This window comes from Passer montanus, unplaced genomic scaffold (genome assembly GCF_014805655.1).
Source record: "Passer montanus isolate IOZ18808 unplaced genomic scaffold, ASM1480565v1 scaffold96, whole genome shotgun sequence".
NCBI classification, from domain to species: Eukaryota; Metazoa; Chordata; class Aves; order Passeriformes; family Passeridae; genus Passer; species Passer montanus.
This window is the reverse complement of record NW_024375034.1, coordinates 558,263-582,099: the sequence shown is the minus strand read 5'-3', so window position 1 is coordinate 582,099 and position 23,837 is coordinate 558,263. Positions and strand designations below refer to the sequence as shown.

At 46.0% G+C, this 23,837-nt stretch overlaps 1 protein-coding gene across 6 annotated transcripts; it reads left to right on the top strand.

The window, feature by feature from the left end:
• Positions 1–1,114: 1,114 nt before the first annotated feature.
• On the top strand, positions 1,115–23,696 carry LOC120496129 (prosaposin). 6 transcript variants are annotated; one of them, XM_039696271.1, is made up of 15 exons: positions 1,115–1,272; positions 9,751–9,884; positions 10,883–10,957; positions 11,612–11,737; positions 12,377–12,571; positions 13,265–13,408; positions 13,931–13,987; positions 15,087–15,092; positions 16,846–16,959; positions 17,735–17,827; positions 18,007–18,193; positions 18,340–18,491; positions 20,149–20,229; positions 20,752–20,859; positions 21,407–23,696. In XM_039696271.1, the coding sequence occupies exons 1-15, from the start codon at positions 1,218–1,220 to the stop codon at positions 21,440–21,442; spliced, it is 1,563 nt and encodes a 520-aa protein (XP_039552205.1). In that variant the 5' UTR covers positions 1,115–1,217; the 3' UTR covers positions 21,443–23,696. The 6 variants fall into 6 exon arrangements, with proteins under 6 accessions (XP_039552205.1, XP_039552204.1, XP_039552203.1 ...); XM_039696270.1 differs by having other exon boundaries at positions 17,732–17,827; XM_039696269.1 differs by having other exon boundaries at positions 15,084–15,092.
• The last annotated feature ends 141 nt before the right edge of the window (positions 23,697–23,837 follow it).

Below are 23,837 nucleotides of genomic sequence, written 5' to 3'. Positions count from 1 at the left end.
TCAAGGGCCCTTCTGGCAGCTCCAGCAGGCCTTGAGTGTGGGTTTGGATGAAGAGGGGAGCTGGTCTGGCTGCTCTGCCCAGTCCTGGGGAGCCCACAAGGGATCTGCTCTGTCCCTCAGCTGAGCTGGTTCAGTCTGTTGATCCAGTCAGGAAAACATTACTTGCTTTTTTTTTTTTTTTTTCCTCTGGGTTAGTTTGTTTTTCCAGTGCAAGGCAGGAATAAGAGGCTGCGAAGACAGTAAGGGAATGCAGGCTGTTCTTAATTATACTTTTAATCGCTGCTCATTTGGGATACCTGGCTGCTGCCCTGTGACAAAGGGGGCAAGGAAAAAGCAGCATTCCCACCGCGTCCCGAGCAAGATGGGAAGCCGTGAGGGGAAGCACCGTGCCAGCACACACCCATCATGGTGTTTGCTTCTGTGGAGCCCTCACAGCACAATGGGGACAAGGAAAAAGCAGCATTCCCACTGTGTCCCAAGCAAGATGGGAAGCCGTGAGGGGAAGCACCGTGCCAGCACACACCCATCATGGTGTTTGCTTCTGTGGAGCCCTCACAGCACATCCCGCTATCTGAAGGAGGCCACAGGCGAGCTGGGGAGGGATTCTTCACCAGCAGTTGTACAATTTGAAGGCGAGGTAATTTAGGTTGGACATTAGGAGGAAATGTTTGTTGCTGTGGGGGGTTTGAGGCACTGGCACACGCTGCACAGGGAGGTTTGTGGATGCACCATCGTGGAGCTGTTCAAAGCCAGGAGACAGCCTTGACCAACCTCGTCTAGCGGGAAGCACAAGGCAGCAGATTGGAAAAGGTGCATTCCACCCCATTAACACTGTCTCCACGTCGGTGTGTGCCTCAATCAGCCTGGTTGTTCTGTGTGGGGGACTCCTGCCTTTGGGACTCCCACTGCCACACGGCAGCGCCCATGGAGGGAAAAATAGCCTTCCAGGCTTTACTTCTTCATGGCCAGACACCGCCGTTAGCAGCGCGGAGGCAGCAGAGGGATTGGGGAGCCGCATCTCCAGCCTCGACCGCAGACTCGCGGCCGCCATTTTGCACCCCCTCAGCGGCCGCGGTCTCTGCGCCCCCCCGATCCCGCCATTGCGCGTGCGCAGGGGGGCGGGGCGGATTTCGCGCGTGCGCGCCCCGCCCCTATATAAGGGCGGGAGCGGGCGGTGCCGGTGGCGCCGCATTGCAGACGGGCACGGAGGGGCAGCGATGGCGCGGCCGCTGATCCTCGGGCTCCTCAGCCTCCTCGGGCTCCTGGCCGCCGGTAAGCGCTGCCTTCCGCCTCCCGAGCGCCTTCCCCATCCCGCTCAGCGCCGGCGGGCTCGGGGAGAGCGCCCAGGGCAGCGCGGCGGGGCTGGGGCCGGCGTAACGCTGTTTGTGTTGCCCGGCAGGAGCAGTCCCTGAGGGAGCGTGGGCACGGTGCGGGCTCCGAGGCGGCTGCGAGGGGAAGGCTGTGCTGGGGGCAGGGAGAGTGTCCCAAAACCAGCGCCGGGGCAAGGCAGGGAGAAGGGGGGAGTCCCCGTGGGGATCCGGCCGTTCCCGCTGCCGGGGGGGAATGATTTCCCCATGGAAGCGTGCTCGGTGTGCATCCACGAACCGGGCAGCGCAGAGGACACTAACCCACCCACTGCTGGGGACAGCTGGGAGGGAAAAAACTGTTTTCTTCCTGCCAGCAGCGCTGTTTATCTCCGCCACTTCAGGGATAGATGGCTGCTAATCCTCTTGCGGATGGCAGGAGGCTGCCTTTGCTGTTGTGTTTCTGCATTAGGATCTCCTGCTCCCTGTGGAAAATTCCACCGATTTTGCTGCTCGCCGCCTCGTTACCTGTTGTTGCTGAGGGAATTTGGGGAATGGATAATCTTCTCCCTTTAGCTGTAGGATTCGAGGTTAAAACATGCAATGTTTGTGTTTTGTACATTGCAGAAGCTTGACAGAGGTACAGAAATGATTCATAGTCTGACGAGTGGTAATATACCTTTAGGCTGTGGGATGGAAGAGCTAGAAAGCCCAAAATATGAGGACTTACACAGAGATGTGCACAGTTGCTTGGAGAATTTTCTTCTAAATTAGACTGTTAAATATTAAAGCTTATTTGCTCACAAGTTTAACCTGTAGCATTTCAAAAGTAAAAAAAAAAAAAGCCTAACTGGCTGTTTAAAGGCTATAGGAGTAACCAGCTGGCACAATACAGTAAATAATCCTGTGACATTTTTCATGATTGTACGCGAGTTTTGTACTTTATTGTAGTTTTAATGTCATAAAATCATGGGATGGCCTGGGTTAGAAGGGACCTTAAAGGTCATCTAGTTCCAACCCTCTGCCTGGGACAGGAGCACTTTCCCCATGATGTACTGATAATATTTAATATGCTGATAGGTGGACAGTTTAATGGGTTATCTCAGACTTTTCAGGCAGGAAGCAAGAAAGCAAATATCAGCTTTCACTCCGCATGTTTATGTGCTTTCATAGTGTCCTTTGAGTCTGCTTTGCCCTGAATTAGCTGCCATCAGTTGCCACTCCTTCTGGGACTGCTTCCAGGTCGCTGAAATCATTGCAGTTTCTTGGGCTTTGAAAGTGAAAAGGCTTCACCTTGAAGTATCCACCAGCTTCCCCATTAGTGCGTTCACGGAAATTGTAATGAGAAACCAGTTCAGCAATGAGAGTTGGCCTGGCCTACCTGCTGAAGGCATGGCATGCAGCTGAGGGCAGCAGGAGACTGGTCAGGCCTGTTTTTCCTTAGAAGTCACTCTTTTAACACAAATAAACAGCTGTCTTTTCTCACAGGGTTCTGAGCGCTCATTGCCTCACCTGCCGTGCAGATTTTCCTGAAGATTTTGCTGTGGCAGCCCAAAACACCGTTTTCATCTGCAGAGCTGGCTAATTAGCTGTGCAAACATTCAGCCACCCTTGTCGGATCCTAATGGAGTCACTTGGCTGCCTTACAGGCCGTGAGGGTTTTTGGTTGACCTACTTACAGGGCTGCTGTGCATCTTCCCTCTAAGGGAGACACGGAGGAATTAAAGCAGGGTGTACAGGTCCTGGCATCTCCGGACTACTGATGTGCACTCTGATTATTCCTTGTCTTTGAGGCCAGGCAGGGAGGAGAGAGGCTGGGTGTGCTCTTAAAGGAGGAGTCAGTTTCTCTTTAAGTGAGTATTTCCCCCTTCCTTTTTGCTAAATTAATTTGGGAGTGGAAAGTAAAAACTTGGAGGATATGATTTTTTCACATCCCCCTTCCCCTGAAATAATAGACTTAAAACGTTGTAAGGAAAGCAGATTCAAGTTAATTTGTAATTCCTCTAGCAAACACTGATCAGAACATGTGGGGACAGGAAATTTGTAGGCTGAGTTAGCCTGGCTTGAATTTTCTTGAGGATATGGATAAAGCAGATAACTGGACTGTTCTGTAGTTTTGCAGGCTTGTTCTGCTATGAATGTGATTTCTAACAAAAAAAAAAAAACCCAAACAAAACAGGCTGGTGCAGCCCAGTGCTGCAGATTAAATTGGGAGAAGAGGGGAAGGTGTCTGTCCCCACTCAACTCTTGTGTCCAGTTCTGGGCCCTCACCCCAGGAAGGACACTGAGGTGCTGGGGCGTGCCCAGAGAAGGGTCTGGAGGGTGAGTCCAGGTTGGAAATCGGGAGCCATTCCCTCTCAGAAAGCGCTGCCAGGTGCTGGAATGGGCTGCCCAGGGTGGAGTAACCCCCCTAGGTGCCCAGGAAATGTCAGAGCTGCCACTCAGTGCTCTGGTCGGGATGACAAGGGGGTGATTGGTCACAGGTGGGACTCGGTGATCTTGGAGGTGTTTTCCAACCTGTACAAACAAAATCTGTGTTTTCTTGCAGCAGTAACTGGCTCTGAGGCACGTCACACAGCGAGGCCGGCGCTGTGATAGCACAGCAGTCATGTGCCCTGTGTAAACCTGCCCTTGCACAATCCCCTCCTTGTTTGCCGGGCAGGTATAAATAGAAAAGGCCGCTGTTGGTTGTGTCTGGAGGAGCTGAGCCAGCCCTTGTGTCACGCCCAGCGGAGCCGCAGAGCTTCCCCAGCCGCGGGCAGCCTTTCTGCAGCCCGGGTCTGTGCGGCTCCGGCAGCCCAGGGGGTGTGGAGGGTGGAGCCAGAGGGATGGAGCTTGTCAGCAAAACTGGATGTGTCACCTGATGGCAGCTGAGGCTCCCCGCCAGGCTGGGCTGTGCTATTTCAGGGAAGGCTTTTCTGGTATAAAATGCAGGGACATCTTGGTTTTGTATCTGTGGGGAAGCACGAGCAGTTCCTGCTGCCTGCCATGGCTTTTTGTTTCAGTATCTCCTGTAGATCTGATTCTTCAAAGCAGGTTGGGGCAACGCCTTAGAACTCTGACATAAAAAGTGTTTCTTTTTTCTTAAAGGATTTATTCACGTTCTGTTTGTTTTTCTTTTAATGGAGCAGCTTTTAAATGCAATTTGTTTGCTGCTGCTAAAATATCAGAGTTCCTGTTGCAATTAAAAAGGCTGTGAATGAAGTGTGCGTATTTTAGGGCAGTGCTGCTCTGTATTTGATCATGAGGCAATGTTTGGTTTCAGTTGCCTGATAGCAGATTTTCCCAGTGTTTGTTATGTGGATATATTTGTCTAGTGAAAAAGGAATGATAAATACAGAATTTCTGCAGAGACTCACATGAAATCTGTCCCTTCCATCCCCCCCAAAAAACCCTCAGAACAAAACCAGAAAGAATGGAGATGGACCACAAGTACGCCCCAAACATTTTAGAGTATTTCTGCAGGCATCTGCTGCAGGGGAAAATGCTGCTCATAACTTCTTGGGAATATCTTAGCATACTGTATGGGGCCACTTGCTCCTGATGACTGCCTGTTCTAGGTGCCCTAGAACATCCTCTTATCTCTACTGGATTCTGCCACAGGAAAATCTCAGGCAGCAGTCAGGCCTTGCTTGGTAACACCTGGCCAACTTGGAAATTATTATTTTGCAACCTTTGCAGTTACCTGGGACAACTTACTGGGCTGGTAGAGGAGCTTTTACTGTCCCAGTTCATCCAGTTCTCTGCTCTCTTTAACTTTATTGTGATTGCTTGTACCTACACACAGTGCTTCTCTTGCTGTCTTGTGTTCTGGTGAGGGAAGCAAGGGAGCACCTGAGGCAGAGGCAGTGTGCCAAAATGAGAATGAGTTCCCAGCTTTGAGCAAGAGCCTGGTTGTGGTGTTAACTCCAAACTCACTTCTTGCCCATCATGCTAGTTAGAAATGTTTCAAGTTTGTTTTTTCTGCAGTAGATATCAGACAGGAAGACTCATTTTTAACTGGAACGCTGGTAACAGTCTAGCCACATTTCCTCTACTTTTGCTTCAAATTGCCTGTAATCCCTCAAATGTTATGGTCACTTCACTGCCTCGTTAATCCAGAGGCACAGGAGCCCTTTGACAAGAGTCACTGGTGTGCGATGTGGTTACAATTTGGAAGTTTTACTCACTAACTGACCAGAGAGGCTGTGGAGTATTGAGCCCTTCAGATAACTTCAGGTTGGGGTCACTCCTTCACTTCTTGACACTTTGTAAACTTGGGTGAAGAGAAATTGATCCCTCTTGACTTCTTTAACTTAAATACTCTTGGCTTTTGCAAGTCTCAAAGGATGTGGGGAAAAGTCAGTAACTGGCAGAGCACAGATGGCAGAGGCTGATGCATTTGCTTGGTCTGTGGTGTCTCTGGCAGATAATGAATTTTTAATTTTTTTAGCATTGCAAGTAGGACAGCCTGGAATGACAACCTTCCTGATGAATAGGTTAATACATTTATGCAGGTTGGACTGTCACAAAAGCATGAGAGTTGGCAGCACCCTAAATGATCTTCACATTTTACTTCAATCCATTGAGTTTAACAGCAGCTCAGCACTTTCCTCATGTTTGTTGTTTTGGTTTTGTTTTTTTTCCCTCAAATTTCTGGTTAATTTGTTTGTAACCAAGGGTTTTCCTAGCAGTTGGGTTTGGAGGAGGCCGGAGTCTTCAGGTTGAATTTCTTTGTGTTTTCTGGTTCATCCTTTGGGTATTTAAGGAATCTGGTCTGGCCTCTCAGAATCCCTGTTCATTGACTCTTACATAAAGTGTTAAATTTAAAGTGTCATCTGTAGCTTCAGTGCAGCTTTGGAGGGGATTTCTTAGGATGTTTTTCTGACAATCAAGTGGAAAGAATTCAGACTGGCTGTCTGTGGAAGAAGGGTGAGACAAATGCTTGAGGGAAGGGAAGGTGTTTTCCCATAAAGGTAATTGCCTAGCAATTTTCCTGTAGCTGTCCTTGCAGAATGGTAATCCAGACATTATAAGCTTCCTTCCTTTTAGGTTCCTGTTTCCTGGAGAAGAGTGAAGAACAGGGCTGTGCTTTCACATGCATGGCTCCATAAACCAAGTGGAAAAGGTGATAATTTCTGAGGGAGCCATCACCTCTGCTTCCCAAATTTGTGTCTGTGTGTTAGCATAAACTTGGTAAACCAAGGATAAACTTGCTAGAGCAAAGGCTGTTTTTTCTTAAATTGACGAAGCCACATCTGAAGTGGTTCAAGCACGGAGAAAGCAGTCAAGTGGATGAGTAAAGGAACACCTTGGCCTTCACAGATAAACTTGTTTGATGCTCTAAAAACAGTGGCTTGCAAGAACTTCAGGAAACAGCGGGAGATAGCTCTGGTGGGCATGACATGTGACTGTTGAGAGCTGATCTGCAGAGAGGGGAGAAATCTATTAAAAATGGATAACCGTAGGTAAAGATCAATATATAAGATAAAGAAATGGCAGAAATAACCAAGAAATTCCCTTGGGTTTATCCATCTGAGAGGTAGCTGATGGTGCTTTGGTTTCTCTTGGGTTGCTGCTGTGCTGGGGATGTGAAGTACCATGATAAGGTGTTGTCCTTTTGTAGCAAAGGCTATTTGGAGGGAAGAGTTAATACTCAAAACTATTTGTTCTGAGACAGCACAAGGTCTTAGCACACTTCAGTGGCATGTTTGCTTTTGTGGTAATATAACTTAATATATGAGGGAAAAATTCTGTTTCACAGTTAAATAGGAGAGCAAGCTAAAAGGGAAAAAGTAGTAACAGTGGAGAGTTTCCAACTCTTTTCTGAATCTGCAGGATCTGAATAGAAGCAGAGGTTTTTTAGTTTTGTTTGTTTTTCCCAGGATGTTCAGAAAGGGAGGGTGGATACTGTTGCAATGAAGGTGTATCCTTTCATATTGGATATAGTATTTCAAACAAAAATACTTCCCCGTAGTACAGAACAAACTTGTAAGAATTTAACAATGTTTGAAGTCACTGTGGAAGGTGTCGGAAAAGAAGCCATGATTAGTGTGTGTCATCTTTGTTCTGTAGCTGCTGTGAAATGTGCCAGCCATGTGTGGCTCTAACAAAATTGCTTAGTCACTGTCTGACTAGAAAGATCTGTACTGAAAACATTAAAATTTAGAGTTGTATTGACACACAGCCAGCAAAGATGATAACTGAAAATAAATATGAAGCATAGTATTTTTGCTATAGTAGTGATCTATTGTTAGGGCTGTGAGGAAGAAGGAGCAAGGCATTGTGTTGAAGCTGGTACAGAGCTGAAAAGTCCTACAGTGTCAGGATCTTAAAAGTAAAGAATCAAACAAAACCTGAAAGCTCATTAAGAGCCTGATCAAACCAATGCAAGTTACAGCATGAATGCCTTCATTTGGCTTTAAAACACTCTCCTAAATCAAGAGTTTGAGAGACTGCTTGGAATAACTCTTATTGGAGTTGTATAGTTCAGTTTTGTAGTTTAGTGTTTCAGTGTATGAGGAGTAATTGTCTTTTGATGAAGGCATAGGTTAAAAGCTGTGCTTGTAAATAACTGGGAATCCTTGATTGCACTGTTTAAATTCCAGGTCTTGACTGACTTCATTCAGAGCTTGACTCTGCCTTCCAGAGCCTTCCTACCACTGTTCAGTGCCAGTATCTGAAAGGGAAGAATAACTTTCCCTCAACCAAGTGTATTCTTGTTTCTTGTCACCCTGCCAGAGCTGACAGCTCTTTGGCTGGCCACTCTGACTTTGAAAATTAACTATTCTTAGGGCTTCCAGATCAATAATGCTGGAGTTTAGAATAGGCTGTAAATATTTTGTTAACCATACATTATTAGAAGCTTTGAAGTCTTACTGCTGCAGTGTCCCAGTGTGCTGTCCTGCTCAAGGATAATATGCAATGAAGCTTTTTATTGGGAGAGAGGGTGACAAGCTTCAAGCTCTTGTGTAAGAAATCAGGCGTGCAAAGCACGTTTTTCTTAAAATAAATGGGTCATTCCTCTGAAGCCCAGTGTGAACAGGCTTTATAAATCAGCAGCTGAGAAGGCTGCAGAATGCCACCTATAAGGCAGTGTTTATCTGGCTGTTTGGTGAGTGGTGGCCGTGTACCTTGTAGATGCACTGGTAATTCAGCTTTAAATCGATCCTCTAATTGCCTACCACAAGGCATGAGAAATGGGAAAGTGATGGTTCATCTGCTGTGACATTACAGCAGCTTCATAGGAATGAAACACCTGAATTCCTGCCTCGTGGCTGACAGTGTAATTTTACAGGGTTTTGTGAAGTGCAGACAGCCTTGGTGTAAAGAGGACACCTGTACAGCTGATAGGTTTGAACAGGTTGAGTTGATGTTTTGTCTTTTTTTAATTTTTGTAAAGTTTGGCAGCGGTGTCTTGTAGGCTTGGACCGTGGTGGATTTCCTTGGGGCCTGCCTACTGTAGGATTTCAGGAGTTGTTTCTTGATTGGTTAATGCAATATAGGGCATTGTCTCCTGAGGAAACAGAGCTTACTGACACATAGGATGGTTTTAGAAACTGGGAGAGGTTGGGTGCTGGGTCCAGGCAGCACAATTAAAAAGAAAGCTTGGAAAGTCAGTAAAACCATGCATTTGATTCACTTGTCCTGCTGATTATTCATAGTGCAGATACTTCACATTTCTTTACCAGGACTGTCCAGAGAAGATATTCTGTATCTTACTTGAAACCTCTGTAGGTTGCATGGCAGTCCCTCATGGGATGGGAGGTGATATCCAAAAAAGGACTGGTATATTATTTCACACCCACAGATTTTTCTGTACACAGTTGAAGACCTAACCAGGAGAAAGAAAAAAAAAAGGAAGTCTAAATATATTTAGGGGCTTTAAAAAGTATGATAGCACATTCCCTAAGAACATTCTTGAAGCTTTCTGTTTATGGTCAGTGTTTTGGTCTGTACCTGCCCTTAAGTCTTGCATGCAATGTGTACAATGTTGTGGCTCCTAATCTAAAATCTTCCCTCACTCTCTCACTTGCTGTGTGAGAACAGGATGCTTCATGTGGGAGGAGGAATGCAGGCAGCAATCACAGGCTGGTTCAGAGCTGAAGTGCCAGTAGGGCAGGAGAACAGGGAGCTTGTTGCTTTGGGAATCAGCTGTCTGTAGGGTAGATTTCTGTAACGAGCAGTTTTTCTGTTTCAAATCATCTGGTAGCTCTTGTGTGCTAAGCAAAGTGAGGTTTTGTATTTTGGGATTTTAAATTGTTTTTACAAAAAGTGGATGATGGGGGAGCAGACAGTTGAGCTGCTGAGACTCAGGAAGTTCAACCTTTACAACTTTTCCAGGTTTTTTTTTCTTTGATTCTGTAACCTGTGTTTTTGGGACCAAAATTTTTTGGATTGCAATGTGCTTAAAAACCTGGTTATTTTGGCAGCTGGGAAGGCTGATTGAGTTTGCTCTCTCTGGCAGCTGTGGCCAGCCCTGTGCTGTGGCAGAAGGAGTGTGCCAAGGGGCCGGAGGTGTGGTGCCAGAGCATTCGCACGGCCTCGCAGTGCGGGGCAGTCAAGCACTGCCAGCAGAACGTCTGGAACAAGCCTGCCGTGGTAAGTGCCAGCCTCTGAGAGCCCCCAGCCCCACCTGGGGCTCAGGTGCTTGCTTTCCACACGCTGAGGAAGATTTCTCAAGTCTCTGATTGGAGCTAAGCGCTACATCAGACTCTGCCGAGGTTGCCGTGCCGTAATTTGGGTGCTGGATGGAGGTTGCTTTTCACTGCTCTGCCTTGCACAACTTGTCTGCTGACTTCTCCCATGACCTGTTGCACAATCACCCAGCAACGTATGGAATGGAGCTAGTGGATTTCACTTGTTCCTCTGTATTACTACTGACTCCTAATTCAGGAGCCTTTTCTGAACTTGAGCAATTATTACAAAAATGCTGTGTATTTATTTAGGTCTTTCTCAAAGGTTAAAATTCCCAGAAAGATGCACCATATGCTAAATTGTGGGAGGCATGGCAGTAAATAATAGCACAAATGTTACATTTAGTGCAGCTTTTCAAGTTGCATTTGCACTAAATGTGAGGGCTGCTTTACTAGATGTAGCTGTAGTTTGGGTATTGTTTCACAGTTTTCTAGGGGAGAAAAATGTGTTTTACTTACATTCAGTCCACATTGGCTATATCTGTGCAGAGATATGTCAGTTTAAGGAAAAGTCAGGGAAGGGAGGAATTCAGAGCACAACTACAATGGTTGAAGCAGCCTGAAATGTTCTAAGATTTCTGGCAAGTGTGAACTCTCTGAAGGAAAAGAGGAGACGGTGTCTTGGGGCAATCAGCTTTGTATTTCAAGGTCCTGGAAGGAGGTGAAATGAACAAGTAGTAGCATGCCAGCTTTTATATAGCATTGGTTTACTGACTAAACTGTAGCTGGACATGCTTGAAATAGCCTTGCTCTTTGTTTAAAAATACCTTTTCCCACCCTGGTCTCAAACAGTATTTCTTCCTGAATTGCAGATGTAATGTTTGCCCTTTGTGCTGTTGTTCACACTCTGCTCTTATAGGCACTTAATTGTGTCTCCAAGTAACTCTCTGCTTCTCTCTCCAGAGCAGTATTCCCTGTGACTTGTGTAAGGAGCTTGTGACGGTTGCTGGCAAAATTTTAAAGGATAATGGCACTGAGGTAAGCAGAGCTCCTTTTCTCCTCACCCCAAAACACTATCAGGTTTCAAGGTCTTGTGGTGAGGGGGTGGAAGAGTAGTCTGTCTTGTTTTCCTAACATAAGCAGCAGATGTCGAAAGGGATTGGAGTGCAGGGGGGAAAGGCTTTTAAACAGCCTCTGCTGGTTTAGAAATTAGCAAATTCTAGAGTCTTCCATGCCTTAACACATCCCTGATGGCACCAATATTATAAGGTGGGGTACTGTAGTCTCTAGGAGTGGGTGGTTACACCAGCTGGCCTTTGTTTTGGTTTGTGGGCACTGCTTCCCTTTTTCTTTTGTCAACCTGTGGGTACTTTGTGCAAACAAGTCGCTGTCCCATGAGCCCAGGAATTCACTTTCTCCTCTTAATTGTAAGTGTTCTGTTCTGGCAAGGCTGGGCTGTGCAGGCCACCCAAGCAGCGTGACATGTTTGTGCAGTGGCAGGGTCTCATCAAAGGTCCAGAACTGGGGAAAATGTGTCTGTAGTGTAGATCCTCATTCTAGTTCTGCTTGTTGCTGCCTGGACCTAGCTGAGTCCAAAGAGCTTGTTTCAGGCTTTGTATTGTGCATTTTGGGAACAGAAGGAGCATTTGAGAGAGAGATATAATCTGTCTCTGCTCACCTCCTCTTTCACAGGATGAGATCCGCTCTTACTTGGAAAAGACCTGTGAGTTTCTTCCTGACCCAGGCCTCGTCTCTGAGTGCAAAGAAATTGTGGATTCCTACCTACCAGTTATCATGGATATGATCAAGGAAGAATTTGTAAGTAGATAATGATTTTCCAATAGCTGTTAGTATTAAAACTTGTGCTGCTGTTGATGATGAATTTCTCTTCTGCCTAAGATTGTGCACATGATCCTTCAATCCTTTGTGGATCACTGGTACTGTTAGTTTGAAGACTCCTTCCTTACTGTGAAACATTTTCCCTGTCTTACTATGTTTCAGCTGAATGACTCTCTACTCTGAGCTTTAAAAGTGACATCCATTTTGTAGCCATGATATTTTATGAACAATCCTCTGCTAGTATTTTTCCTGTCCTGAGGAGCTGAGAGCCTCAGGAAAGAAATGTAAACAATAACTGTCTGCTGCTGTGGAATGCCACAGGTGCATCTTCCATTGGTTCATGTGGATTGTTTTCTGGTAGTGACCGATCACAGCCACCTGTGCCAAGGCTGTGAGCAGTCACAGGATTTTGTTATTGATTCCTATTTGATTCTTGTCTTTGTAGCTTTCTGATCTTCTCTCTCTGTTCTTTTAGTATAGTTTTAATGTAATATTTTAATATAATATATAACATAATAAATCAACCTTCTAAAAAAGAGTCAAGCTTTGTGTCCTCACACATAAGAGGATCACCTTTACACCATTTGGAGCTTTATGTGTGTATCTTGTCTCCCCCAGGATAAACCTGAGGTGGTGTGCAGTGCCCTTGCTCTGTGCCAGTCCCTTCAGAAGCACCTTGCAGCAATGAAGCTCCAGAAACAGCTCCAGACCAACAAGATCCCAGAGCTGGATTTCTCTGAGCTGGCATCCCCATTCATGGCTAACGTGCCTCTTCTCCTTTACCCTCAGGACAAGCCCAAGCAGAAGCCTAAGGTAAGCCTAGGACTAAGGCCTAAGGGCTGTTCTAGTGTGGACCATATGTATAATCTTGGACTAAGTTCTGCAGTCTGCAGAGGCATGTCTTGTGCTGTGCTGTTGCCATCCAGGGTTGTGGTAATCAAGCAGATCTTGCTGGAAACTTGGCACCAGGGCTCAGAGGAAGAACAGCCCTTCCCATATTTTGAGCAATCTGCTAGCTGTGCCCCTCAGGGGATGCATTTGTCTCTGAATGTAAGGGTGACAGACTGGATTGGAAAGGAACAAATAGTTGACAAAGGGGAATAGATGAGGCAATGAACTTGGGTGCAGAGGCTGAGTATTGGAGTTGAGCAGTGAGTGGGCTGAGAACAAGCTGCTGTGGGTGGAGCAGGTAAGATCTCTGCCAGATTTAGAAACCTCCCCACTGTGGTCTGTAACAAAACCAAGAGATTTGAAGATTGGGTATCTTAACTATTATCTCAGCTTTGGAGCCAAATAGGTACCTAATCTCCATCTAGTGGCTGCTGCACACACCAGCAGTAGCTCATCTGTCTCCCTATTAGCCAAGGCTTCAAAATATTCTCCAGAGTACTTATTAAGGTTTGTACATAGCTCAGAATAGCTTGTAAAACTTGGTAGTAACAGGAGCTTCTGAAACATGTCGTGTGAAGCTGTGTCAACTTGAGTTTCCTTTCACTCTCTGTCCAGGCAAGTGGGGACGTGTGCCAAGATTGCATTCAGCTGGTCACTGATGTTCAGGAAGCTGTGAAGACAAACTCCTCTTTTGTGAAATCTTTGGTTGCTCATGCCAAGGAGGAGTGTGACCGTTTGGGACCTGGCATGTCCGATATGGTAAACTGTTCTTTTTTATTGAAAAATTCTGTTCCCGTAAGCAAACATAAAATAGTTTGTTCAGTGCCTTAATCCCCTGATCATATTTTCTATTTAGTATCACAAAGGAGAAACTGTTGCATGTGTTAACACAGTATAACAACAGCAGCACTGAAATTGTTAACTTTGTGGTCAGGAAAGTTGGGTGGGGATGTGTGGGACTGGGGAGCAGGAGAAAGACTCCAAATTGCTTCTGGCCCTAAAAGCCTTTTCCACAAACATGGTCTGCGTGGGTAGTGTGGTTGTATCAATGGGGGCTGGGGCTTTTTGCCCTGAGAGGAAGAGAAAAGGTTAAGCAGTTACCTGTGCAGCAGTTTTGTAACCTGAAATACCATCTTTTATTTGGGCCAAGCTCTGAAAGACCTGTTGTTATGCAGTAGAGCAGGTAAATTAATACCTTGAGATGTATTAGAAAATTCTAGATGGACTCTACAGTGTGAGTGGTTTGGTAGTCACAGGACTTTCTCTTCCTACTTTCTGCAGTGCAAGACCTACATCTCTGAGTATTCTGACTTGGCCATCCAGATGATGATGCACATGGTAAGATCAGCAGAGTGCAGTATTTGCTCTCAGTTCATTTTTCTGGCTTGTAGCTAACTTCTTTGGAAACAGGAAACATGTACTGCAGTAAAACTTTGGGGAGGGCCCTTGCTTTCTAAGTCTTGGTGTTAATGCTTTGAACTTGTTTTTTGGATATGTAATTTCTGTTTCAGGATGTTTTCTGTAGTATGTTTCCTTCCATTTTATAACCGCTTCTGCAGTGCAAAAGGCACCCCAATCCTTTGAAATATGAAAATACATTACACATGTTCCTTTATATTCTTTTATCCCAGTCCTGTGCTTACACCACCTCCCCCCTCCTCCAAATACTGTGTTAAAGATATTAGAGTTGGCTTTGTCACAGTATTGCAAAATTAGTTCACGTGTGAGAGATAGGGTGTCTCCTGGAACCAAGGCTACACATCCTTCTGCAATTGCTGTCTGAAGATTCCTGCTCTCAGGGCTCTTGACAGGAGCCATGGAAAGTGAGTGGTACCTTCTGCAGCAGCATAAATTTATCTCACACAGCGCCTCTTTATCCAGAGAGCTGAGTGCCTTTAAAAAAACATGGCTAAACTTTCCTTAGTGCAGTCTGTAGATGCCACAGGTGACATAACAAACTACAGGTGAATATGTGGCCGACTTGAACCCGATTTTGGCAACATAGTGGCCTTTTCTTGTTTCCAGTTGCTATAGGCTACTTAGAAGCTCATCCTGTTTCTTAAACATTTGGGGGGGAAGTCAATGTTTGTTCCAACAGCACTGAGTTTCTGATTTTAAGCATTGCAATGCAGTGTGTTGTTAGGACCTGAAATTGGAAAATGACTACCCTTTGTGTGCATCTGAGTGTCGTCCAGACTCTCTGGAGGTAGTCTTGCCCAGGATAATAACTGCAGGTGAATAATGCTGGTTAGCACTGTGCAATTACATGTGAGCTGCTGTAGCTGAGGATCTTTGGGGTGGGGACTGTGTCATATTCCATTATCTTCGTGCAAAGAATATATGCAGTTCCAAGTGCTTGATGTGTTTTTTTTCTCTTAACTGTTATCTTCAATTTCTCCTGTCTTCCTCTGTCTCCAATCTCCCCTGTCAACAGAAGGATCAGGTAGGTGAGCAACTTGCCTGTGGTGATAGCCTGCTTGTAGTTCACCCTTTGCTCTTAAAGAGCTTGTAGTTCACTTCTTGCTCTCTTAGCTGTACACTTGGTGTGACTGTGCTCAGTGCTGACAGATACAAGGGATTTTTATGTGATTAAAACAGAGAAAGGCTAAAGGCTTCCTCCAGTGCATCAGTCCTACTTCCAGCTCCAGATACCACTTTGTGCTACCAAGATTTCAACTTGATTATGCTTTGGCCAGTAGAGCAGAAAATATCCTCCCTCTTACAGAAGAAGGATAGATGTGGAAAAAGCATTCCAGTGGCTCCTGGCAGCTGCTGGTTTAAAGTCTGGGCTCAAAAGGGCTTGAGCAAAGCTGTCCCCAGGTCTTCCCTTGGTTAACCTTTAAATCTAGGACAATGGTGTAGATGTTTGAAGTATATGAACTGAAAAGGTGAAAGCTTCCTAGTGCAATTTGGGCTTTTAATTTAACCTGTCCTGTTGGACCTTGTGTCTGTCACCCCCCTGTGAGGGAATGTGTGTATGTGGGTGTTGCTGTAACATTAATACCTGGAACTGCTTCTTACAATGCATGAACCAAAGGGCTTGACTTAAAGGTGCTGCCTGGAGTAGTCTGAAGCAGCACAGTGTCTCTGAGGTGCTGCTTGTGCCTGTGCATGAGATTGTGGCATGATGTATTAATATTAACTCTGGGATAAGCCTCTGCAGTAGGAAGCTGGGAACAGGGTGAGATGTGATCTTCTAATTACCTGTAGGACCAAGGGTGTCTTTTTCTAGCTTTAGGTGGGAAAATACAAGTTTTGTGTCTCACTCTGTACAGCCTTTCTCACTTTGGGTGTCCTCCTTTGAACAGTTTGCCTCATGTTAACTTTAGGTGGGAAAATGCAAGTTTTGTGTCTCACTCTGTACAGCCTTTCTCACTTTGGGTGTCCTCCTTAGAGCAGTTTGCCTTGTCTGGCATTTCTTTGTGCATTTAGTAATGTATGTTCCAAAAAAGAAATGCATGAAGGATGTATTTCTTTGAGGAAGAAAGCCTTTTTACAGACTTGGTTTCTGTTTGCTGTTTTCTCTCACTGTGAGAACACTGCAAGTTCAATTGTTGCAGTACAAATGGTTAGGCTTGGGTTTTAACAAGCTCAACTTTTGTTTCTTGTAGGCTGTGTTCAGTAATGCGAGAAACTGTTTCTGTTTGCAGAATGTGATGTTTCTGGCAGCTTTAAAGAAGGTAGCTTGTGGATGAGGAAAGAGGTTCTTCTAGGCATTTCTTTCAGCTTTTGGGTGAACTCTGAAGTCAGGATAATTGGCCTCTCCTGTGATTACCTAAAGCTGGGGAGCAGCTTTGTGGATGCAGCTCTGATGTGATGCTGCTGGTGGCTTGTTCTGGTGTTGGTAGCTCTTAAGTCAACTCCTTTTGAAGGGCTTGCAAAGTGTGGCTCATGGGATGTGTTTTTTTAAATGGGGTTTTAAACCTCTTCCTCTTTAACAGGAACTGCTAAATTCCATCCAGTAGCTGTCCTGCCTATAACCTTACCAAATGCTTTGGCAATACTTGAAGTAGAAATAGTCATGAAACTCTATAACCTTACCAAATGCTTTGGCAATACTTGAAGTAGAAGTAGTCATGAAATTTTAAGTTGTGTTGGAGCCTTTCAAAATTTTGCTCTCTGTGCCTGCTCACAGGCTCTGTAGAAAGGACAGAGACTTCTAGACTTTAAAACATTGCTTATACATCTCTTTCCAGCAACCAAAGGACATTTGTGCCATGGTTGGCTTCTGTTCTTCTGTGAAGTCTGTTCCCCTTCAGCCTCTGGTGCCAGCTCAGGTGGTTCATGAGGTGAAAATGGAAATTGTGGAGGTAAGATGGGCTTTTTGTACTTTGCTTTCCTTTTTGCTTTAGTGTAACAAACCAGGTGAAAAAGATGAGCTTTTATGCACAGAATAATCCAAGTCTCCCTGCATATAAATTCCTGGTGTTTTCTTGTTTCTGATGCTGATTTGTGAGGTAGGAAAGCTGATTGATTTGTTTGAACAGCAGAGCCTGCACTGAACCAGAGCTACAAGGTAATGCTTCAGGATTGAAAGGGGAACTCTTGTTCCAGCAGTTCTGAATGCCACCTTAAATGTAAATTCTCAGTTTGAGTTTTGTTCTTTGTTTGGAGTAATACTTTGATCCCTTTTGAAAATGGGGCAGCACTCTGCATGTGCAGATGAGGGATCAGAGTCAGGATGCCGAAGCTCTTGAGCCAGCACCTTGGCTTCTCCAAAGGGTATTTTTGCAAACAGGAGGCTGCTCTCAATTCTGGGAAATGTTGTCCTCCATAAATGTATTTTAAAAACCACTATATGTTTCCCTTGACTTCTGTCTCTGTGGGATTGTTCACTTCTTTGTGAATGCTAAATTCAACTCCTTGTACAGCCTGGGGGTTGTAGTCTTAAAATTAGTCATATAAAATGCCTGCTCATTCAGACAGGCTTTTTACTGAGACCTTTGAGGCTGGTTTTGGGTTCTGTGTGACCTTTTGAATACAGCCCAAAGTGAGCAGCTAGGTAGATGCTGTTAGGAATTGTCCCTGTCAGATGTGGTCCAGTGCTGATTTATTGTCTGTGCATTTCTTCTGTGTACTCAGAAGGCCTCAGTTCAAGAGAAGACTTTTTCTGTGTGTGAAATCTGTGAGACCATGGTGAAAGAAGTGACTGGCCTCTTGGAGAGCAACAAGACAGAGGTGTGTGAGTGGTGGGCCTTGTACCCCTTCCAGCTTTGGCTGAGATGGGGCTGCACTGAAGGGGGAAGGAAAATCAATTTCACAACAGCAACGTTTCTATCCTGGCTGGGACAGAAAAGGTGTGCTTATAACGGAGTTAAAATTCTGTGCCTCATTTCTCCTCCTGCCCTGTGCTTCAGGAGGAGATTGTGCATGAGATGGAGGTGGTGTGCCGCCTGTTCCCAGGGAGTGTCAAGGACCAGTGCAAGGACTTCATCGAGGTCTACGGCCAGGCTGTGATTGACATGCTCTTGGAGGCAACAAATCCTGAGGCTGTGTGTGCCATGCTGAAATGCTGTGCAGCCAGCAAGCTTCCCCAGCAGCCAGGTGGGTGATGGGGGGTCTGTGGTGTTCAAAATGAGCTGCTTCACCTATGATGAGATGTCTTTTGAGGACACTGCTGATACTGCCTCCTTTCTTCTCTTTCTCTTTACCCAAGCACTGATGTTTGGTTTGTTTATTTCCCTTCTCAGCTGTAGTGAAACCTGCAGGTGGCTTCTGTGATATCTGCAAGATGGTGGTGGCTTATGCAGACAAAGAGCTAGAGAAGAATGCCACGACAGCTGAAATTGAAGCTTTACTGGAAAAAGTCTGTCACTTCCTGCCAGAGTCTGTCAGTGAACAGGTAAGGTGTTTGTGCAGGAGGCAGACTAAAAAGCCGTGGTCTTGGTGGTTGGGAGCTGTCCCTGTTGATTTGTTTGGTTTACCTAGGTCCTAACAGTGACACTTATGCTTAACCTCATTTTTTGAGTGTTTTATCTGATATTTTGTCTATATACACTATTTTAGGTCCGTCACTCAAGTGTCTCAGCTTCTGCTATAAATGTCCAGGTACTCCTAACAGAGGTCTCTGTGTTTGGCCAAATGCCTTGTCTCTGGCTGGAGACAAACTGTCCACAGGTGCAGCTGGGACTGGCTTGTGTCCAGCAACCTGATCCTTCATAGGTTTTTTCCCTTTACTAATTAGCACCAGAGCATAGCAGCTTCTCCTGTCCAGTAGAGCAAACAAAAAAAAGAGGGAAAGGTTTGATGTGAGGCAGTTGAATGACCTTGCTGTGTGGCAGCCTGTGTTCCAGACAGGGCAAGGCAAATGGAGATGAACAGAAGGATGAAACACAGAATTCTGGAATGGTTTGGGTTGGAAGGGACCTTAAAGACTGTCTAATTCCAGCCCCCCTGCTGTAGGCAGGAACATCTCGTAGAGTGTTTGGAAAAGCTAGAGAGCAGCTTCTCTTGTTGGTTTTTGTAACAGCATTCTCTGCTAAAGGCTGGGAGGAGTTTGGGGTGCAGGGGAATTAGGTTTGCTCAGTTCCCATCCTTGGGAGTTGGCAGGCCCTTGAATAGATGTCTGCTTTAAGGGTCTGAACTGACTGGCTGGATTGTTGTACTAATTTGCAGTCAGGAAAGGTTTGCCTGGAAATCCTCTGAGAACAGTGGGTGGGAACAGTTGAAAGTTTTTTTTTTTTTTCCCTCAATTCTGATCCTACTTGGGGGATTAATGAAGTAATTGAAAGTAGGCTGGTGTAATTCCAGTGGGACACCTGTTAGACCACTGATACCAAGATTTACCTGAACATCTTATTAGGTGGCTGCTGAGTGTCAGCAAGTGGCAACTGCTTGTAAGTTTACTGGGGATAGAATATAGAGGCTTAAAGCAGCTGTGGAACAGCTCTTCCTGCTGTGAGGCTGTTTAATAGCTGTGGTTGGTTTATTAATTGGTGCTGTTTGTCTCTGCTGAGAGCAGCATCTTCCTCAGCTGGAGCCTCTCCACTAGAGGGAGAGAGGCTGTTTTGGCAGGCAAAGCTCCTGCTGCAGCCTTGTCTGAGAGAACAACTTGAGCACAAGTGCCTGGGAGTCCTTGCTGCTGTCCTGCTCAGGAAGTTTGTCTCCAGCTGGTTCCGTGTGCTTCCCTCTTGAGACAGGCGTGATCTCCACGATCAGAGACGAAGCTTTGCACTCAAAGCTTCTTCTGCCTGGTTCTTTTCCCAAAGCCTGTCCTCTTTGGCTCTTTGCCTTGTGACCCCTTATCTCCTCGTAGTGTGACAGCTGCAGGCAGGTATGAGCTAGCAGAAACAATGATGTAGCAGTGTGATTAGTGCCTGACTCCTTTGCCAGGTGCAGAGCTCAAGCCTCTGCTTTGTCCTTGTGGAGTGTGTTGTTGGGGTGTTCAGGGTAGCACGCAGGCCTGCCTGCTGTAGACCACACATTCCTCTGCTTTCAGAGGAATCTCTGCTATTAGTGGAGAATAGCAGGAGAATCTCTCACCCTGTGTTTTGTTACAGTGTGTGCAGTTTGTGGAACAGTATGAACCCGTGGTTGTGCAACTCTTGGCAGAGGTGATGGATCCCACTTTTGTTTGCACTGTGAGTATTGCGTTTGGTTTTATTGAGGGCAGGCTCTGATGCAGTCCTGGGTGCCTTTCAGTGTCCAGCATGCAGAAACTCTGCTGGAATCAAAATCAGCACGCTGAATGCTTGGAGCAAGCCCCTTGTGCAAGGCCTGGGGCTTCCTGTGTGACTGCCAGCCCAGCACAAGGAAGGGCAGCAGGAGAGAGCTGCCAGGGGTTATCCACTGCTGAGGTCCAGTGACAGGGTTGATGCACCCTGAATGTGTGGGAGGTAAAGTGACATTTCTTGAGAAAGGTCCCTCTCTAGAAGATCTGGTTTTCAAAACTTGATACGAAGGAGTTCCAGTAACTTAACTCTGCCTTGGGTCGGGTTACGTGGCTGCTGGTTCAGCTGCAGGTGTGACCTCAGTGGGAGCTCCTGCAGCTGCCTCAGTGCAGCTTCCACACTCCCTCAGCTGGAAGCTCAGTCATAAGGCTGGACTTGAGATCTCCTGGTGCAGTTAGGAAGCTGCTGACTGTGCTGCTGCTCTTTTCCCAGAAACTCGGAGTGTGTGAGTCAGCTAAAGAGCCTCTCCTGGGGAATGATGCCTGTGTCTGGGGTCCAGGCTACTGGTGCAAGAACATGGACACTGCTGCTCAGTGCAACGTACGTAAAGCAGCGTTCTGCTTCCAGTTTCCTTCTGATCTCTGGCAGCTCCTTCTGAGCTGTTTTTGGCTTCTACTGCACTTCAAGTGGATGAACTCCAGTTCAAAATAAGCAAAAGGGTACTAGTTTGATAGAGGGTGGTTCATAGCTCTTCAAAGCTTTCTCAAAGCTGACTTTCCTCTCCTTTTTGTGTCCCACACCTGTTTGCCAGTATTTCAGAATCTATAGTAAGGTACAGTGTCAGCTTTATATTTAGTCAGTGTTCCTGCAGCCAACAGACCGTGTCACAATCTCTCAGCAGGCTCTGAAAATTGGCTTCCAATATTGCTTTTTCTGCCAGGCCTTAATGGCTGAGGGTCATCAGCCTTCTTTCCTAAAGCTCCTGGCTGGTAGGACTCAGGATGTTATTTATTCTAGCCCTCTTTGAAATCACTTACTTTAAGGAAAACAGTTTTGCTCCCAAGATCTTGGCTCAGGATAAGGTGTTGAACTGCTTGTTTGCAAACTGGCTTTTTTCCACTAATATCAGGTATTTCTTCCCCTTTAGGCTGTTGATCACTGCAAACGTCATGTGTGGAACTAGAAGAAGAATTTCCAGTTCTGAAAGTTTGCCATGGCTCTTAGGAAATGTGGGCCGAGGTTGGCAGAGAGCTGTATCTCACCTGTCCCTCCTCTCTGCCTCATTAACAATTTGACCTTCAAGTTCCTTTGTTGTAACTCTTCTGTAGCAGTGCTGCTGTTGAAGGATCAGATTTTCATTGTTGACTTAACAAAGATATTTCTGATTGTACAGTTTAACCCATTATGCTCCTAAAAATAGTCAGTGTGTTGTAGATTTTTTTTTAAATTGGTAGGCTGAAGTGTTTATGTGCTGGGAGGAATGACAGAGATGGTGAAATGAGACAAGGCTCTTATCTTTTAATTTCAAAAAAAAAGAGCAACATAGCGACTAAACTTTCAAATGTTTTTCTGTAGGCAGCATTGGGAAGATTTTACATGCTTTGCATTTTTAACATCAGGCTGAAATGTTTATTTTCTGTGTATGGGAACTCTAAGGGATAATGTTGAATCCGGGAATCCTTTTGGCTGGAATTTTCAAAGCTCTGCAGACACAGAGGAGTGGACTTTGTGTGCCCAGCTAGCTTTCAAAGCCACTGATAATTAAAAAGATGCATTGGAGTGATCAGCCTTTTGCATTCGAGTGACCACGCTTGTGGCTCATGCTGTTGTTATAGCCAAGGAAAACCCTCCCTCAGCCTTTGATCACATCCTTCTGGTTTCCTTGCACTGCTCAGTCCCAGCACGGCTGTTCTGCTGCCAGGCCCAGTCCCGTGGGGTGTCAGTTTCCTGAAGCATGCGGGTGTACCTGAGGAATGACTCCCTTTTTTCTTATCCTAGTTGCTCAATTCTGCTTGGTCTTGCAGCTTCCCACAAGCAGCCAGCTGGGTGCTGAGGAGGAAGCATGAGCTGTCACTGGAAGATGGAGGAGGATCAAGTCAGCAGGAGCTGGGAATATGTCAAAGGGAGTTCAGCACTGAGGGTGGAATTTGTGGGAAAACAGGTTTTATTGTAACCTGTTTGTTCCCTGATCTGCTTCTTCTCTCACAGCATATTTCAGTCATCTGAAACTTGAGAGGTGCTGTGAGGCCTGGGGGCACCTCCCACTGCTGCCCACCCACTCTCACTGACGCCCTTCTGAGTAACTGGAGGTAGGAATTGTTATCCCGAGTTCCCATTTCTCTTGGGAAATGCAGCAAGCAGAGATGGCAGGTGGTAGGAGCACTAAAGTGGCACTAAAGCTCTGCTGGCACACTTGGCAGCTTGCCTTTCACACCTCTCTGAAATTCCACTTAAATGGCCTGAAATCCTCCCCAAAAAAAGCCTTCAAGGCAAGGTTGCTACCCTGGGAACATGGCAGGCCCTTGATGTGAAGGGTCCTTGGAGGTGAGAATCCCTTGCTTGGGACAGACCTTGCATTGGGTGTGCACTTCTGATCAAGTTAATCCCCAAAGCAGGGCACTGGAGTAGCTCTGAGGAGACCTTTGGGAAGGAGCAGCTGGGCAGATGCAGAGCTTTGAAAATTCCAGTCCTGTTCAGAAGGATGCTGGTAACTCCTGCTGTTCTGTGGTGTGTGGGGCATGCAGGAGCTCCAGTAACAATGCTGTAGCAGCAAGTAGAGTATTTTTCATTGGAAAACCACTGGACTGCAGGTTTTTAGTTGATCTGTGTGCATACTAAAAGCCTGGCCAGTGCTGACAGATGGCAGCAGAGGTTGTTCTCCCCTGTTTGCTGAATACTGAAGCACTCATGGCTTTATACAAGAGGAAAAGAAAGGAAGATTTCCCCATAAGACATAAAATACCTGCAGCTTTCTGTCCTGGCAGGCTTGTGCAGTGGTTTGGTGGTGTATCCCAGATGGAGGAGATGGGAGATGGGCTCTGTCCCTTGGGCAGTGCTGCCTGGAGGGATGGGTTGTGTGACACCACGGCACAGAGCGTGGCATTTGGTGTTTTAAACTGGATGGTGTGGATCTTTCTTGGGGGCAGGTGGGGCTGCATTGACAGCTTGGCAGGTTTTATTTTCCTGGGGTTTTTAATAGGACTCGTGCTGGGCAAGCTGAACCAGGGGAAGTCCTGTGCTGCTGCTGGGAGTCCCTTTAGTTTTCTCCCTTCCTGTGGACTGTGGCACCCAACCTGCTTGAGTCATGCTGGGGGGACACTGTGCAGTTGCTTTCTAAAGAACATTGTCTTGATTTTTTTTCTTTTTTTGGTTTTTTTTTTTGTTTGTTTTTTTTGCACAAAAGCTTCCTTAATGAACAATAAAAACTTCTGTAAACCCATAAATTCGCGTGTTCCATTTTTCTCCATGGCAGAGGTTCTTGCTGAGGTTCCCCTTGGCTGCTTGGCCAGGAGAAGGCACATCCCAAGGTGTCCCTGGGAATCTGGGACTTGAATGGATTCAGGTTCCCATTCTGCTGC